At 43.0% G+C, this 19,879-nt stretch overlaps 1 protein-coding gene across 5 annotated transcripts in view; it reads right to left on the reverse strand.

The window, feature by feature from the left end:
* LOC138513915 (protein FAM118A-like) overlaps positions 1 to 19,879 on the reverse strand; it is a 487,378-nt gene that overhangs the window by 55,107 nt on the left and 412,392 nt on the right. For 3 of the 5 annotated variants that reach the window (XM_069629063.1, XM_069629060.1, XM_069629059.1), the window contains one exon: positions 5,524 to 5,583. In XM_069629063.1, coding sequence (XP_069485164.1) covers positions 5,524 to 5,583 — 60 coding nt within the window. Of the gene's footprint in view, positions 1 to 5,523; positions 5,584 to 18,082; positions 18,130 to 19,879 lie in introns of all 5 variants that reach the window. The other 2 variants (XM_069629062.1, XM_069629061.1) reach the window with 1 other exon arrangement.

A 19,879-nucleotide genomic window follows, 5' to 3' on the forward strand; every position in this document is an offset into this window, starting at 1 on the left:
CATATAAGGGAGGTGATAAAATCATAAGCTGCCATCTTGGATTTCACTTTGAATTTTCCTGTGAGCTGTTTGGCCAGAGGTTGGTGTTCTTTGCTCTCAAAGGTAGACTAGCTCTGTCGATGCTTGACCAGGTCTGCTTGCATCAGATAAATATGTCCTTGTGCGTGTAGGTCACTAGAGTTATGTACTTTGCCACACAAGTTATTAAATAAGTTGCAGTGAAGCACTGAATATTAAATGCTATTTTTACAAGCATAAACACAGTATAGTATTTTCTGAAAATTCGATGCACAGACCTTGTGAGGGCATCTGCAGTTGAGGATAACTGGCTGAAGCCGAGGCCCTAGCGTCAACCCAAACTCATACATATGGTTAGTACTAATTTTGATCCCTCCTAGGTGTCCTAAGCTTGGACGACGAATGGAAAACTCAGGTACTGTATTTAAGGCACGCCCCTAAACGCTCACACCAGAGAGAATGCAACACGCTAGGGAATAAAGCCCCAAGTGCTGGAACTCCCTCCCCACAGCCATCAGAGCCGAACCTTCTTTTTGGACTTTTAGATCTAAAGCGAAAGCTTGGCTTTTTGCCCAGCAACATTAACTGAACCTCCATCGCATCCGCTACTAACGAATCTACTACCTATCTTCATCAGCCATCCCCGATTGTTGCATTGAGATTACTACTGTTATTTATATGGCCTTAGTGAGACCAGTATTCCTTGCCCTATAGACTAGCTCATGCCTAAATACTGTGTATACCTGTTCCCCATTTTGTAACTGTTCTGACTGATAGTACTGTGCTCTACAGCCAACTGAGTGTTGCTCCTCAGCCGTTGTAGCCTCTCTGTATTTATTCCTATGTGGGCAAGTTGATCAATTTGTAACCTGGTCAATAAGCCATTTGTCATCTTCTATTTGTATGTACTTGTAACAAATTATCTATGCTCAAGCGCCCAGATACCTTTGCGCTCTACAAATAATAAACAAAACTAAACTAAGTAGTTCTTGCAAGGATAACAAGTTTTAATCCTACACTCAGAAGATTGCAACAGCAAAGACCTCTGCTGCCAAGAATGTTCTGCCGAAAAGGGGTACAAGCAAAAGCTTTTCAAGATACACAGCATCATAATGACGCAACATACAGTAAAAACCCACACCGATGATTGGATGCACCCTATACACATTCCACCTTTACCCATAAAGAGTGTCAGTCTATTGGTCCCAGCCCAGTCCGTCCGTCTTCCATCACTTGGATGCTGCAGGGCTCATCTTCTTCTCACATCAAAGGTCAAACAAATTAATTATACTCCTACCATACGAATATTTCATCACTCATTCTGTGCACTTGGTAGGCCTTAAAACAGACACAAAGGAGGTTATGGGGCACTCTAACCTTCACACATCCATTTCACTCAATCCCCTCCATGCCATGTGGCACAAAGGTCTCCAGCCTCGTTTTGAACTATAATTTATCCCTACAAGCACATCGCAATACAAATTACACAATTGTCGCTTCAATGATATGCCCTGTCCATCCTCTTTGAACATTTCAGGACTTGTTAATTTGAGGTTGGTGGCCAAATGGTACCTGGTGCCATGGAATTCGCGTATCTTAAGATTTAGTTCGTTATATGGGCTATAACTCGCCCGGGAATGGGCCCAGCTCATGCTTTGGCCAGTGTGAGATAACATGCACACCAGGCGCCGGTCTCCGATTGCGGCCTTGCAGGGCACATTCCTCTTGGGTAAAAAAAACACATCTTTACAACACTGTTAGAAGAATGAATAGACATGGAGATTAGGGATGTGAGCTGTCCTCATGGGATCTCGGGCATGGCTGGGGATTTCTGTGGTCTTGTGAATTTGGGCCTAGTGCATACAATGCCACATTTACTGCGCAGGCCTTCCCGTCTACCTATGATTACTAATATCTATGCAAAAAAAGCAATGCTGCTCGCGCCTTGGACTATATTATGTAGTTAGACTATATTTGGTTATATTAAAATGGGGTCCTGTTAGACGGGAGGGTGTACCTCTCACTGTCCCTCCTCCCCCTAGCCCATGGCAGTGCCTCGAATGCATCTCGCCTAAAGTGTCTAGGGGGGTGGGACGGGGCTGCCCCCTTCCCAACAGTATTCCCTCCAGATGTCAAAGTGGTCCCCCCACTCAGCCGACCAATGTTATTTTCATTTTATTTTACAAACTCACTGCCCATTAATATAAAGGCATACTTTTGGTGAAAACATACAAATAAATGCTGTTAATTCATCTAAATGTTATGGTTATTTGTTAACGGGCTGTGAGCCATGCAGTTACAATGTCACTAGCTTTTCTGCTTTTTTCAAAGCCGATACTCTGTTTGGTACTGTAGATAATGAGAGATTTTGGGTATGGTTTTAGCTTGCATATGAGCAGCTTAGTTTCTGTCTAGCACCACACTGTGGAGAGAGTGGAGGCACTCATTACGTTTTCTTTTAGGAGTTTCAACGATGGGGGGAAAAAAGAAATAATATTTTGCGGGGAGGAGGTGTGTCCGAAAGACCTCCTGATTATTACGGGGGACTTCAATACGCCTATGTTACAGAGTCACCCTCTTATTAAGGGAATGTATGATTCTGCTATGAGGGAAACTAAAAATCAGGGAACTTTTTCTCCCACGTGTACTAAAGAGGGTGGTCTAATTCAAACGCGTGACTTGGCATGTTTAAATACTAAAGAAGAAGAATACTAAAGAACTTAATGGCGAACGTATACAGGATACATGGTCAAATGATGTCTCTCATTCTTGTTTAGATTATGTGCTGATGGATCGATTGTTTTGGAATCGTTGTCCGCTATGAAAATTGAACATAATGCATTGAGTGACCATGTGATCCTCAAATGCAACACTTTTATGGTCAGGGCCATCATCCACACTTACTTAGGCACTGAGCGTTCTATCAACAAACAAAACAATTGTATTATCTGGTCAGACTCGAATGTAGGTAAATTATCAAGTTTCTTTTAACATGGTTCATCCACACTAAATTGGCTAAAGAGTAACACGTGGAACTTCCAAGCCCTGATGAATTTGTTGGGGTAACATCTCCATATGTTCAGGAGGGATTTTTCCTATGTGGGCACAAAAAGTGCTCAGTTTGATGGGGCTATTCAGAAAAAGGAAACGTGAATTTAGAACCTCTAGAGTGGCCACCATAAATCATTTGGGATTGGCAGACCATGAGAAGAAAAAAAAATATTTAGTAAGCTAGCATTATTCTCCCCCAGCTAGCAAACTTCTATTTTTATTGGTGTATTTAAGAAGGGTTGTAGGAGTAATACGTCTAACTATCGGCTTTTAGCCATGTTAGACAGTAGTTCTAAGATTTTCACATCGTTAATGATTGGGCAGAGAAGAATCAACTTTTGCATATTTATCAAATAGGCTTTCAAAAACCTTCGACGGCGCGTAACATCAGCGCATAATTAAGTATAGTATCGAAGGCTGTACAGACGAAGAATAAGCATCTATATATATGCTTTATCGATTTGGCGAGGGCCTTCGATACAGTGAACAGATTTCTGTTATGGGCCAAATTGAGTAAATGGAATATCGATCCGCATTTATTATATCTCATTATGTCTCTATACACTGATACTACGGTCAGAATTCACACCAACAGGGAGGGGCATTTGACACAGTGCATTGAGACGAATGTGGGACTAAAACAGGTATGTGTGCTTACTCCTATATTATATAACCTGTATACATCTGATATGGTGCAGGCGATTAATAAGGTAAGAAATGTTCCCCCCTTTTTAGATGGAACCTATCATATTGCGGACAATACCATTTTAATGGACCACAAACAGATCGATTTACAGCACTCGATTGCCGCTCTTAGTTCATATGCTAAGCAGAAAGATTTAGTATTTAACATTGATGAAAGAAAATTCTGCATTTAAGCAGGAGCAAAACATAGGATACCGGTTTTGTCCGGAGACTCAATACCATCCCAACGGAAGTCGTGAGTGATTATCTATACCTGGGTTTTCCTATCAGACTGTATCAAAATAACAAGCTCCTCAAGGATTTTTATATGCCTAAAATCATGAGCAAGTGGTTGATTTTAAAGAAATTGATATGTAGAAATGGAGGATCTAATGTTGAAGGTATGATTACAGTGTACAGCACATCTATTGTTCCCGGGATACTATATGGAGCATTTTTTAAATCTGTATATATGAGTGCCTGACTCGAAACGGTGGAAGGTAAAATTCTGAGGTACATTCAGAAAGTGCCCCAGTCAGTACGTTGGAGGCCCTCAGACTAGAATTAGTGGTACAATCTATAAGATCGACATGGTTGATTGCCAGGTGTAAATTATGGTGTTCTATGTTGCCCTCTGAGCAGGGGTATCTAATGTCACTTGCAGCTGAGTTAAACAAGTCTAAGCCCAATGATTTTAATGTCGACCTTCGGGATACTGTTAGAAGCCATGTATTTGCAATTGGTATGACACTTGGAGAGTTAATGGACAATCCTAGGGGTATGGCTGTACTAGAAAATAAAACTGCTGTAAAGATATGTGGCAGACAAGGTTGGCAAGAAAAGAAATGTACTCTCTCTATTCAGGTCATAGTTTCACCTTTAAGAAATCTTGCACTTACCTACTGACATTTTCTAATTCACAAGTAAAGCATTTGATAACCTCCCTACTTTTGAACATCTAGGCAGGTGGTGGGGTATTCCTCGTAATGAAACGCTATGTAGGCTATGTAAACAGAAACTAGAGACCTCTCGTCACTTACTCATTTGTGTACATTTTTAAAGGTGATTCATAGTGAAGCGCACATATTTTCCTTGAATGTCAGGTCTTAGATTGGCTGCATATGAAATTGTTAAAGAGTATGTTGGTGCAAATGTAAGTAAAATGAATGCGAACAATATTGTGTATGTAATTTAGGTAGTATTAATGAATCTACAGTAATGACATGAACGTTTTTTTTATGAAGTTGATGAATTATTAAATGTGTACAGATGCATTAGGATTACTAAAGTATACATATGAAACTGTAATGTGTTTGGTTTCTTTAAACATATTTACATATAAAAACATAAGAAGTATTGCACGTGTGTATACTGCTAGAGGTTAGAGTGAGGATTTATAATTTAATGTCTGTACTAGGTTATTTTTATTTTTTATTCAAACTGTGTGCGCTTGGGAGCTAGAGAGAAACTGAATCATCGCATAAAAAGAAAATGTATCTATCAGCCCCACAACACATTGATCAATTTCTATTCAAAATCATAATCCCATACTTCTGACCACTATTTCAGAGGAAATACAAGCTGCCTGATATCCGAAAGCATGTCAATTGAACAAATATTCTGCGATTGACACTAAGGGCCAGGTTCACACAAGTGTTTTATAATGATGAAATCTCATTGGAAACGCTCTGTGAATCAGGCCCTAAACCTCCTCTCATGTCCTCACATCTAGAAGATGTAGCCATACAGCGAATGTACAGTTTGACGTACCTGTCTGTTCCCCTGCTGTAGGTCCCCTTTCATGTTTTGTTATCTTCTTTTTATCTGATTCTGGTTGGAAAGTTGCAGAAAAAGAAATAAGCATGTGAGTGACATCTGTGATACTGTAATGAAATCCTAAAGAGACATTCAAACGAGCACCAAGTCTGAGCTGGCTCCTACTTCCCAATACGAGACTCCTATTATATTCATGTTCCTTTCAATACTTCTGATATCAGAAACACAAAGAAAAATGCTTTGGGGTCACTGTTATTCTAGAGGAAATAACAATCCAGTATTCTGTGATATTGAAAACATAGACACTACGTTTATTGCTCTAAATATATAACAGGGCTAATCTCCATGTAAAAATATATTACAGCTTCTAAGGATTAATGAAATGTAGGCATCTCAGTGGCTTTACAAAGAAATGCAGGATGTTTGATACACCGAATAGTAAAATCAGGCAATTTAAAATTAACATGTTTGAGACACATTTTCAAATAATGGATTTCAATTGAGAATTTTTAAACATCTGTTGGTTATTTTGAAAACCTAACCAATATTGCACATTTAATGGTCAGGCATCATATTTCCACTTGCAAGACTTAGAATGGCCAATTTTTGGAGAGGAGATGAATGTTCAGAGGTCGAAGTGAAGGAGAGTGTGATGAATACAACAATTTAACATCTCCTTTCTCTGAGGTAACCTTCCCCCATGTGGCATGGGTGAGACAGACACTTTCTGATCCAAACCTTGGGGGCAGCTATATGAGGGAGGATCACATTGGGGGAGGTGATCCCCAGAAAGAGGACACAGCATTGTTGGAGGAAGACGCATACCCCCTTTTCCTTTTGAGGACTTTCTTCCCTTCCACAGGCCCTGATGTCCTATTGTAATTTTCTCCCTCAACCCTTTGCAAATTCCACCTCCAATATTCCCCCACGGGACATAGGGAACAATATATCCATGGCTTGAGCAAAGAAGAGGCAGGTAGCAGTAATGATTAACCCCAATAAGATCCAACATCAGCTTCTCCATAGGGACCATACTGGGACGGGGAAGAGGAATTGAGCAGTGCAGAACAAGGAAAGACACAAGCACAATGAGTGCTCTAGTGGTTCTCTGTTCAAACCAGTGACTGGGAGATTTAAAAGTGCAACAGCTGGGAGCAAGAGAGAGTTGTTCAATGTACATCGAGCAATAACCTTGGGCTGCAAAGGAAGAGCAAAGGGCCGCTGCTGTGGCAACTGGCGAGAGAGGGCTGCACCTCTCCACAATGAGCAGGGAGCCAAGAAGCAACGCCCACCGTGGTGGAGTCAGGCGGCTCACCACCGGAGGAAGAAGGAACTGCTGAAAGGTGGGAAGCTGCAGGACTGGCAGGAGCCAGTGAAGAACTCCTGGGCATTCGCAGATACAGCAGAAAAAGCATTTCACTTACCAGAGCCAAGAGGAAAGCAGACATGTCACGAGGAAGCCGTGTAGGACTGGTGAATGAAGGAAAGAAGGATGCGAGAGGGAAGCAGATGGTACTCCTTCCCCGGCCGACCATAAGAGAAGATTCCAACACCTACAGACATGGGTAAGTCCTCCTAAAAGCAACAGGGACACCGAGCAATATCGCCAAACACCCAGGGTGCAAACAATTGAGAGTTACTTACCTGAGAGAGAGAAAAGAAATGGGCAATTTAAAAGAAGGGACTTTAAGTCACAAATAAACCCTTTTCTAATGTGTAAATGTACACAGTGCCAATACGAAGAAAGCAGAAAGAAGATAATATATTAGGAAGATACATTATTGAACACTATATTCAGACAACATTGGGAGCGGGGAAAACCCCAAATGAACAGAAGTCCTGGCAGGGGAGTATACCAGGCAGTTACAAATGTGTGGAGTGAATCAGAAATCCTGGCAGGAGAGTACACCAGGCAACCTCAAGTGTGTAAATCCAAAGTCCTGGCAGGAGAGTACACAAGGCAATTTCAAGTGTGTGAATCAGAAGTCTTGGCAGGAAAGTACACCAGGCAATTTCAAGTGTGTAAAACAGAAGTCCTGGCAGGGGAGTATACCAGGCAATTGAAAAGGATTGTAAGAAGTCAAACAGTATTGTGTGCATGCGTTGCACTTGGCCAAGAGAGGCCCAAATAATTGTTCTAGAAAGAAGCCAACATAGTGAAGCCAAAGAGTTGTTGTACAAGTGTTGTACTTGGCCAAGAGAGCCCTAAAGAACTACGGTATGTGAAGCCTCAAAGGGTTAAGAAGAATCCAGGGGAAGGGAGCTATCATCTGCAATCAAGAACTTTATCCTTGAAGAAACCTTTGTTTAAGTTGTTTATCCTGCCTTTATTAACACTTTTCCAAACCACTCAAGGTTAAAGACACTTCCCTTTTTCACCTTAGAGTTAGGTTTGTAGTGTGAGGGTCAGAATAGAACATTGGACACAGGACAGTTTTGTGTTTGACATCCTGACACGGACGGAGCCTAGGTTTTTGTTTAGGTAGGGAAATTCCTCTTAGGACAGGGTCAGAGAGACCTTTTCCCAACCCTTTTATTTTTAATAAGTCTTTTACCAAAAACATGCCAAACTTGTGTCCGACTCTCATTTCTGACTCCTCACAAGAACTTTTACAATAATTCATAAAGCAATAACTAAATTGCCTTCATCGTTTTATGTTTAGGCTTTAGCCTTTTCCTCATTAAAAAGGGCTTAGTGAAGCAATTCCTGAAAGAACTTCAAACAGAAACAATAACTTTGAGAGAGCTATATGGAAATGCCATAGATTTTGTCATTGTCTTCATAGTGCAGGTATGGCTGTTTTTGTCTCAAATATTTCCTTTTCAGCACCTTTATGGACTTCAGCATCATATATCCCGGGAGGATAGCTCAGTGGGAACGTGCACGCCTTGGAAGCAAGACAACATGAAGCAACAAAGGTTCGATCCCCAGGTGCGTGCTTAGAAACCTCTGGGTATTTAAGTGCGTTATAAATAAGACAACAACAAAACAAAAACATTCTGTAACAGCGCCTCGATGCCCCCGGGTTGTGTGAGCGCTTTAAAAATGCAAATAAATTAAATAAATAAATAAAAACAAAACAATTAGATCTGGGAACTCAGAGGGCTCATTACAAGTATGGCGGTGCAGGACAAAATTGGCAGTAACGGAATTACTGCCACTTTTCCCACACCACCATACTACGAGTATGGCCCTGGAGTGGGAGATTTACCTTCAGCATTATGCTGGAGTTAATCCTCCCAATGTCTGCAAAATTGGCAGAATTACTGCAGCAAAAAATTCTGCCAGCAAATTCTGCTGAAAAAGTCCCATAGAGTCGAACGGACTCTAAATAAAATGGGGATAATTTCGCTGGATAAAGTGGCAGTAACAGTAATTCAGTTGGGCAGTATTATGGCGGATTTACTGCCAGAATACCGCCCAACTCGTAATGAGGCCATGAATATCTGCTAGGAAGTGCATGGGAGAAAAACAGTCGAATAGCAGAGAAAACACCAAAGAAATCCATAAAACTCTTACATTGGAATACATTAGGAGGTACTACACGAACCGATGGCTTTCATATACAGTAACTGTTATGGTTATCTTCAGGTTTCCATTGGTTATTCGAACATCATGCAGAAAACCTTCATAGAGATAAATATGGAAAAGCGACTTTAAAATGGATGGAGCATCAACCCTGTGTGTAAAATCCATCCTCCCCCTCAACCACCAATTTGTTTAGCTTACATGTTTTGCCCGATTTCTGTAATTTCAAGATTTGTGTGGGTGGGAAGTTTGTAGGTCCTCATTTCCCATTCAGCTCATTTTGGAAAAGTTGTTAGTCTCAAGCAGTTTTCGATCACATGGTGTTAACCTAGCCGGCTCCAAACAATTGCAGATGATGTTAAGTAATAGGATTGAAAGCAGCATACAGAATAAATCGGATCATATGAAAATACATAGAAGAGAAATATTCTACGAGCAGGTCAGCCTTATAAAGGGCAAAGCCATATAGACTGGCCAAGGCAAAGCAAATATCAAAGTGAACATCTATGAAAACCTATAGAGAAAAAGGCTAAAACTCAATGGGGAGAAAAACGAGGGTTTGGTGATCGGGCCCCCAGCATCACTACCAACTGCAGTGCAGAGTTCTGGCCAGATGCTCTAGGGCCATGCCCCGCTCCTAGTAGCTCAGTTAAGAGTTTGGGGGTTAAACTCCTGCCTTCAGGCTCAAGAGAGGAACATATTACAGCTATTTGCAGCGCCGGTTTTGCCAAGCTCAAAACTCTAAGGAAGATTCTTCCTTTTCTGCCTCCTAACTCTAGAGCGAAGGTGGTCACGTCTTCTGTTATGTTAAGTTAATTTCTTAAGCGCACGGTCGCCCGAAGGCATCATGGCGCTAGAGAGGGAGACCATGTCAAAACCAGATGTCAAGGTAAGAAGGTACATGCCTAGATGAGCGTAGTTTTGAGCGCTTTCCTAAATGCCAGGTGATTCAATAGCTTCCTAATCGGGAGTGGTAGACCATTCCATAGGTTGGCCGCAACTATGGAAATGGCACGGCCACCTATCCTTGTATGCCGGAACCTGGATACTGTAAAAAGATCTGCAGTAGAAGAATGAAGAGGACGCCCAGGTTGATATCGAGAGAATTTAGATTGAAGAAATGTGGCGCCTTGAGAGTGAAGAGCACGGTAAACTATGCACAGGCCCTTAAATCTGATATGCTGGCTGACTGGCAGCCAGTGTAGGGAGCGTAATACCGGGGTAATATGGGCTCCGTACGGGGTGCAAGTTGCCAACCGGGATGCTAAGTTTTGTACACCCTGCAACCGCTGTATAAGGCCAGTCGGCTGGGCCAAATACAGCGAGTTGCAGTAGTCTAGGCGAGATAGAACCAAAGCCGCAACCACTGGTGGGCGTAGAGGTTCGGGTTTCATGGGGAGACAGGGAGGCAGAGAGGATGACCCCCAGATTTTTCACCTTGCCAACCGGGATAGGGAGAGGACCAAGAGTGGAGGGCCAGAAATCGGAAACCCAGAGTGAGGGATCAGGGGGACACCCAACTACCAGGACCTCTGTCTTGTCTCCATTCAATTTGAGCCAATTGTGGTCCATCCACTCACCAACTGCCAGCAATAAGCTCCGAAGGCACGACGACACCTCAGCTCGATCATTGTCTAGTCGGATCCAAATCTGGGTGTCGTCGGCATAGGAGTAGCAGTTGAGGCCATGGGAGCGGATGAGACAAACCAAGGCCCAAATGTAGATATTGAATAGGATCGGAGACAAAGACGAGCCCTGTGGGACACTGCAAGTGAGGTGACAGGGGGTGGAAAAGAAAGGTGGCATAGAGAGAGTCTGTGTATGATCCACCAGGAATGAGGTGAACCAGGCTAGTACCTGCTGAGATATGCCTATCTGGGCAAGGCGAGATAGCAGGATGGGGTGGTCGACAATCTAGAGGAATCAGGGCCGCCCCCACAACTGAATCCACCAGCCTGGACATGTCATCCTGGACGGATACTAACACACTCTCGGTGCCTCTGCCGGGTCTAAAACCAACCTGTGCAGGGTTGAAAACAGTAGCGGATTCAAGAAAAGAAGAAAGTAGGGGTGCAACCAGCAGTTCAAGTAATTTAGACAAAAAGGGAAGCAAAGAAATAGGGTGGAAGTTAGCTAAGACAGTTGGGTCGAGTGAGGGCTTCTTCAGAAGCGGGACAACCTTAGCAGATTTCAAATCGGATGGAACAGTGCCTGATTGACATGAGTCATTTACAGCAGTTTTTAAAGCTTCTAGAAAGTCTGGTGCAATTTCTTTCATAATCTCCACTGGAATAGCATCAGACGGAAAGGGGGATTTAATTTTTTGGATAGCTGCTAGTACTTCTTCTATAAAAGATGGAAAGGTGGACCATTTAACAATGTTTTCTGATGGTATATCTGTCAGGTGAGGACAAAGGCAGTGAATATGGCAAGGGAAATGTGCACACAATCACACAGTGAATAGCTTTGAGTCAAACAACATGCACACAGGAACCAAGACTCATGTATACTAAAACCCAGGAGTGCAAATAGAGTGTGACAACAATACAATGTATGAAAAGGGATGTGGGGTAAGCACTTAGAAGCTCCTTATGACTGCAAGGAAAGTCAGCAAGCTACTTAACCACAATTGCTGTTACAGGTACTGACAGCGCTAAGCCCACGTAGAGGGCAAGCAAAGACAGGATCTGTGAGCTAACACTCTTGATGGTATTGAATAAGGGAACCTAAAAACAGTACTCCCGAGGAGGAGAAATACCACTTGAATATCAGCAAGCCCATGAACCCTGTTGATCAAACAGGGACCCAGAAAGGCTATAACAGCAATGGGAGGCTAACTAAATACATAACACTCAAGACAAGGGGCAAGTAGGAATAGTGATTACAGAATAGTGAGGAAAACATAGGCATTCACACAGGAGCTAGCTACAACAGCACACCACACCTATTAATCAATGGGAAATAAATGCAGAAGTGCAAGAGAAAACATGGAATGGATGCCAAGAGAAAGTAAAGGAACAGGAGCAGGGAAAACGAAATTACAAAGGCAAACTTCCCCCACCCTTCCAAGGAAAAAGGCAAGAAGCTAAATCTATAAAGAGGAAGACTAAAGCATCAAGGTTTACAGCAGCAAAGGACAAAGCCAAAAAAATATAGAACGCAGGCAAACCGGGCTGCGACAAAAGGGAAAGGACTGAGAAATGCTGCCTGCAAACAGAGGAAGACAGAAAGGGAATCTAGGAAGCAGAAATCAATTAAGCACATAAATTCGAAATCCAGGGATAAGGAACAAGGAACAGAAATTTGGAACTAGGCACAAAGCTAAGAACCAGGAACAAGGGACCAATCACAAACACGAACACTGCATCTATGACCAATACTGGACTGAAGCAAACTGAGGCTTTTAAAGCTGCTTAACGAGCACACGCCTCAGGTGTGCTGCTTGCTGCACCTGCATCCACAGGTGTTGCCTATCCTCCACCCAGCCTTGTCCTGCAAGGGTGGAGATGAAGCTGTGGGCCAGGCATTCTGGGAAGCATAGTCATTTGATTAAAGCAGTATCCTGGCTGCCAAAAACATGGAATGGATCCGGAAGGGAAGTGGCTTGGAAAATAAGGATTTAGCTCTCCCAATTCATCACAGCACTGTAGCATAAGGTTCACAAGGAAAGTCCAGTAGGGAATAAACCCCAAATTATGCCCCCAAGTGGTGGGAACGGGAGCGAATTGTGAGAGTATTCCCCCTCCCACGGCCGTCTTCTGGTGCCCGCCACCCGCACGAGGCATCTTCTTTCCATGATAGGAGTACTTTTTCTTTGGAGGCGACACTGATGGAAATGGTGGCCTGTGGGCAAAGGCAGATGGACTGGAATGCATAGAATCAGGTTGCTGTCTAGAAGAGTCATACGCAGGCTTCTGGTGAGGAAGATACTCATGGGTCGAAGAAAGGCATGATGGACTTGCAGGATCTGAAGCAGAGTTGGAAGGCCCAGGAAACTCAGTCACTAGGAGCGGACACGTATAAGTCCTTGAGGAGGAAGGCAGGCTAGTGCAACATGCATTAGACAATGGTAGATGCTCTGTTAGCCTTTCTGCCGAGAGCGGACATGCGGGAGTTGAGGAAATTGCAGGCATGCTGGCAAAAGTCTCAGACTCTGATGCTACATATTCCGGAGGCTCTGATGCTAAAGTCAAGCAGTTGGGAGAATTGTCTTGTGTAAAAGGTAGGCATTCTGGTGATCCCCTGAAGCATAAGAAGGGCAGGCTAGACGTTCATCAGCAGAAAGTGGTTGGGATTCAGGAGGAATCTCTGGAGCAGAAGAAAATGCAGCAGAATCTGATGTTGTAGATAGGTATACCTCTGATATTGGCAGCGAGGGTGTCTCATAAACTGAAGGCAGACAAGCGGTAGGCACTGGGAATGAAGACATGCACTTAGGATGGACTACCGGAGGCTCTATGGCTGAAGGATGATCTGCTGGATGAGTCACTGTAGCTGAAGGCAGGCATGCCAGAGGAAATTTTGAGGCTGAAGGCATGCAAGCTGGAGCCATCCCGGTAGCTGAAGACAAACATGTCAAGGTCTTTGGGATTTACCACGTGCATGGTGGAGGCTCTTGAGTAAATGGCAGACATGGCAGTGGTTCATTGATTGAAGACACGTGTGCCAAAGATGACTGCAGAGCTGTGGACTAGATCATAGAAGAGGCAATGGTTGTAGGAGGACAGACTGAAGTCTCAGAAGTCGACAGACCAATTTGTGGCTCAGGAATGGAAGACACCTTTAAGGCAGTAGACTCCTTGGCACCAGTAACAAAAGACCGAGCTGTACCCTTGAAGTCCCTTTCGTTAGTGGATGACGCAGAGTCTCTTTCTTTGTAGAAGTCAAAATCAACCAGAGGAATCACCATAGTAAAGTCTCTGTTAATCAGGATTTCGTCAATTGTCCGTTCATCTGTCTTAGTTTCTGAAAGTGGCAGATTAACAATCAACAGTTCAGGAATCACCTGCCGGGTTTTTGGTTCTGTATACTGTTGAACGGGTCCATCAGAACATGAAATCTGTACTGTCTCTGACTGTTCGTTGTGACCAAAATTGGCAGAAGGAAGAGTGAACACAGAGGTAGCATCGTTCTCCACATCAGCTTGAACATCTACTTCAGTCTCAGCAGCTGGATCAAGAGAAGAGCCTAAGCCTACTGTAGTGACTGATTCTGTGTATGCCAGCATTGTGGATTGTGTTTGGAAATCAGAAGCTTGCATGTGTGCAAGCTCAGGGTTATGACGAGGTGCTACACTGGAAATTTTAGGTAAAGGAGTGGCTTGTAAATCTTCAGCTAACTGAAATCCCTGACAAACAGCAGGACAATTGTCAGAACCTGTACCCTGATTAAGCGCTGTGCTTGAAGAATGATTTTCATTCCCAATAGATCTTACATAGTGAAAAGAATCATGGTTCACTAAAGTCTCTGCACTCAGGGACTGAACAGTATTCACTTCATCAACATCAACGGATAAAGTCTGAGGTGTATTCAGTAAAGACTGTAAGGTTTTATTCTACTCTTGTAAAGAAATGAATTTTTGTCTTAACTCCTCAAGCTTAGCTTTTAGCATGCCCTGCATTAACTGTACATCACTATCAGTAGGCACAGTGGGAGGCATGGTGGCATCAGGGCTGGATCCTGCACTAGCAATCTGGATGTGCACCGATTGTACATTGTCATTTACTGCTTGCTTGCAGGTTCTGTGATTTATACTTTCTCTTACCAACTTGGTCTGTGTTTCCCTTAAGCAAACTATTGACATCCGACATCTTGGAATTAAGGACTTCCGTATGTACTTGTGCAGAAGAGTATGCTATAGACGGAGGGTAGAAAACATAAGTTATGCAAGGAACCCCTCCATTCTTTATGTTTGTATCATGAAACTGTTCAATCTGAGGTGAAGCACAACTGGATTCATGGGGTTCAACAACAGAGTTACTCTTGTGTAATAAGTCTAACAATGTGTTGTTTTCTGCTGCTAAGGATTGTGCTGACATGGAATCTAGGTCAGAATAAAAAACAGAACTAGGATTAGGCAATGTAAGATGGGCCATCCTGTGGGAAAAATACTCAGCACGTAAATGCCCATTAGTGACAAGGAGTTCATTTATGTCAGGACTAGTAATTTGATTGTCACAGGTAAATATAGGGGAAACCTTCTGGACAAACTTGTTACAGGCTTTGCTGCCTTTTTTTCTTAAATTTGCCATATCCAATGGGAATAGTTGGCTGGTCATTCTGTCAGGTGAAGACAAAGGCAGTGAATATGGCAAGGGAAATGTGCATATCACACAGTGAATAGCTTTGAGTCAAACAACATGCACACAGGAACCAAGACTCATGTATACTAAAACCCTCGAGTGCAAATAGAGTGTGACAACAATACAATGTATGAAAATGGATGTGGGGTAAACACTTAGAAGCTCCTTATGACGGCAAGGAATGTTAGCAAGCTCCTTACCCACAATTGCTGTTACAGGCATTGACAGCACTAAACTCACGTAGAGGGCAAGCAACAACAGGATCTGTGAGCTAACACTCTTGATGGTATTGAATAAGGGAACTTAAAAACAGTACTCATGAGGACGAGAAATACCACTTGCATGTCAGCAAGCCCACGATTCCTGTTGATCAAACAGGGACCCAGAAAGGCTATAACAGCAATGGGAAGATAACTAAATACATAAGACTCAAGACAAGGGGCAAGTAGGAATAGAGATTACAGAATAGTGAGGAAAACATAGACATTCACACAGGAGCTAGCTACAACAGCACACCACACCTAAAAATCAATGGGAAATAAATGCAGAAGTGCAAGGGAAAACATGGAATGGATTCCAAGAGAAAGTAAAGGAACAGGAGCAGGGAAAACGAAATTACAAAGGCAAACTTCCCCCACCCTTCCAAGGAAAAAGGCAAGAAGCTAAATCTATAAAGAGGAAGACTAAAGCATCAAGGTTTACAGCAGCAAAGGACAAAGTCAAAGAAATATAGAACACAGGCAAACCGGGCTGCGCCAAAAGGGAAAGCACTGAGAAATGCTGCCTGCAAACAGAGGAAGACAGAAAGGGAATCTAGGAAGCAGATATCAATTAAGCACATACATTCGAAATCCAGGGATAAGGAACAAGGAATAGAAACTTGGAACTAGGCACAAAGCTAAGAACCAGGAACAATGGCCCAATCACAAACAGGAACACTGCATCAATGACCAGCACTTGACTGAAGCAAACTGAGGCTTTTAAAGCTGCTTAATGAGTACATGCTTGAGGTTAAGATTAATTCTAAACCTTCCAGCCATCAACTCTTTATTTTTGCTATGTCACCCCGAGTGGGACGGGTATGCCCAGATGTGGGTCCCGTGCCTGCTGGGCCTAGAGACCCAAGCTACTCCTCACTGATGAGGCCCAACTAGGCCGAAACATGTTTGGGGATGCTTGTGGTCTCGTGCAGAAGGGATGTGACCTAGCAGTTCGGCTAGACTAACCCTTTTGGGGTGGGGCCAAGCCTGATTTGCATATGGTCTTTCCCCTTCTGTAATGGCTTGGCAGGCGAAGAACGATGGTCTGGAGGGTTGCCCAGAGCAATGCCAGAGGTTAAGATTAATTCTAAACCTTTCAGCCATCAACTCTTTGTTTTTGCTATGTCACCCCGAGTGGGACGGGAATGTCCAGACGTGGGTCCCGTGCCTGCTGGGCCTAGAGACCCAAGCTACTCCTCACTGATGAGGCCCAACTAGGCCGAAACATGTTTGGGGATGGTTGTGGTCTCATGCAGAAGGGATGTAACCTAGCAGTTCGGGCTGTACTACCCTTTTTGGGGTGGGGCCAAGACTGATTTACATATGGTCTTTCCCCTTCTGTAATGGCTTGGCAGGCGAAGAATGATGGTCTGGAGGGTTGCCCAGAGCAATGCCAGAGCTTAAGATTCATTCTAAACCTTCCAACCATCAACTCTTTGTTTGCTGCAAGGGTGGAGATGAAGCTGTGGGCCATGCATTCTGGAAAGCATAGTCATTTGAATAAAGCAGCATGCTGGCTGCCAAAAACCTGGAATGGATCAGGAAGGGAAGTAGCTTGGAAAATAAGGATTTAGCGCTCCCAATTCATCACAGCACTGTAGCATAAGCTTCGGAAGGAAAGTCCAGTAGGGAATAAACCCCAAAACATGCCCCCAAGTGGTGGGAACGGGAGCGAAGGGAGTGAATCGTGACAATAGCATTGAGGATCGTCCTCACATTATCAGCAGATGTAGCTAGTGATTTGGCGATGTTAGTCTGGATAACGTCAATTTTAGTAAGAAAGAAATTAGAAAGACTGTCGCATAATTCGTGATTTGGTTTAACCCTAGAAGTGAGAGAATCTGAAGATGCCAATGATTTCACGATAGAGAACAATGTTTTTGGCTGACACAACAATCTTAGAGGAGAAGTAACATTCTTTGGCGGTTTTGATATCCACTAAATAGGTAGAGGGACATAATTTATAGGTTTCTCTAAGAAGGGGGTCATAAGATTTGCGCCACTTGCTCTCGGTCTGCGCTCAGACTTTTATCATGGGATCAGTGGATTGTTGCAATGGCTTTTATCTTGGTCAACCGGCCTTTCAGATCCAGCAGCTGCAGGTTCTGCAGAATTTTGCATAATGTTTGGCACTCGAGGCCCATCGCCTTACATCATCAGTTTGAATTAAGTTCAAAACTCTATGTATCACACATTATGCAACCCATGCCATCTGCACAGAGTATCTGCAGAACAAGCTGACTCGTTATCTGCCTGCCAAGTGTTTACGCTCGGCCTCACAAAATCTTTTAAGAATACTACGTTATCACAAAGTGCGTTTAGGTGTTCGCTCTTTGTCAGTCCTGTCCCCTACCTACTCTCTGGAATGCCTTGCCCCCGATGCTGCGGGAGATGGCAGATCATTATCAGTTTCGGAAGGCTTGGAAAACGTACCTGTTTTAGCCGATTTAGGGCAGACTTACCAGTTTCACTTGCTTAGCGCCTTGATGCCTCTGGGCCGTAGTGCGCTCTATAAATATCATAAATAAATAATAAATAAATAAATAAATAAGGCCAATCCACAAGTGTACATTGTCTGCGTACACTGCCAAATTGAACATTACAGCTTCTCCTATGACACCCACAACTATTGCTCATCAATCAACAAATTCCTCTACAGAGGCCAAATGTTTGCTTTTACTGACTCTTTGACTTGCATTATAAAAATATGTTGCAATTATTTAACTTTTTCTGTGTCTTTCCTTACTTTCTCGCATTTAGGAGGATTATTTTCTGAGCATGCGTAACCAATCACAATTGCTTTCACAGCAGACAAGTGATTTTGTATACCTGAATTACATTTTCTCGCAACTTTTGTTGAATCAAAGTTCATTACTTTGTTTTCTGGGGTCATGTCTAATAGAAATTGTACTGCTATCATAAAATATACCACACAGCAATTTATGAACAGATGGTCTTACAAAGAACACATTCGAATCTGGGCCTTCATCACCAGATTTCAAGCAGGTTCTTTAGAGGATCTATTTGCCATGTTTGCTTTTTATTTGTAGTATATATTCTATTCAGAAAAGTGTGTTGTTCAATTGTTCATCTAAACATTTTTGTGAACACTGTTGCTCTCATACGTTCGCTAAATCTTGATTAATGACAACTTTCTTAACCAGCTGTTGACATGTTCCTTATGAATAAATAACATTTTCTCGAATTCATTGTAAAAAAGTTCTCCTGAATTGGATTTCAAAATCCCTACTCATTCTTTAAACCTCTGTCTGCCATTCATTTCCCTAAAATCATTATACCTGGGGATGCACAGAGAAAGGATGCTTTTAATGGCTGACTTTAACGAACACATTTATATTGTTGCAATATGTGGTTTTATATTGCACACTGCTTGCATTTGCATGTGTTTTGGTGCTTTGGGATCTGCAATAAAGGCAGATTGGGTTTGGTTAGTGAAAATAAAGAGAGCGATTCAAGATTGATTTGATTGTGTGCTTCAGAGCGCAGATCAGAAATAACCAAGCTCCGTGTGCTGGCATGTTTCTAGGTAATTTGTGATAAGAGCCTTTGAAGTTGGTGCACCCAGAAGGGAGAACAATAGAGTCAGGGTTCGTGGACTGGACTGTGTTTTACAAGCAGGTGGGAGAGATGTAGAGTTCTGATGGTGTTGGTGTGTATTTGGCCAGAAGGTGCTGGCTGGTGTTAAACTGCTGTGTGTGAGTGGCTTTGTCTATGTGCGTATTGTTTTGTGAAAAGCAGAATGTTGAGCAGTTTAGTGAGGGGTACAGACATCCGAGATGCCAGCAGACATTCCAAGTATCACTGCAAATACCCCAGTGAAATCACTGCAATGAACCCCCTGTAGGAGTCAATATAAATGTGCCCCCCCAACCATTTCATATTACAGTAGGCCCACCCAGGAGTTACTACCACAGTGGAATTTCCCATTTGAACCCACACAGGAACAAATATCACCCTAAAAACCTTCTAGGCGCAGATATTACAGTGGTACAGTGGACATATCTCAATGCCCCAACTGCCCGCTCCTGGTCAAACATCATGGATGACCCCTCACAGGACAAGACACCACAGAAAACCCCATCCAGTAGCTACTATCACAGTGCAGATATCACATGTTCCTTCACCCAGGTGCAAAACTCACATTGGACCCCTCTAGGCACATAAATTACAGTGGAAATATCACAATAAACCCTGCCCCCAGAACAGGCATCATAGATTTCCCATCCCAAAAGATGACA

This window comes from Ambystoma mexicanum, chromosome 12 (assembly GCF_040938575.1).
Source record: "Ambystoma mexicanum isolate Mex_15411 chromosome 12, UKY_AmexF1_1, whole genome shotgun sequence".
Lineage (NCBI taxonomy): Eukaryota > Metazoa > Chordata > Amphibia > Caudata > Ambystomatidae > Ambystoma > Ambystoma mexicanum.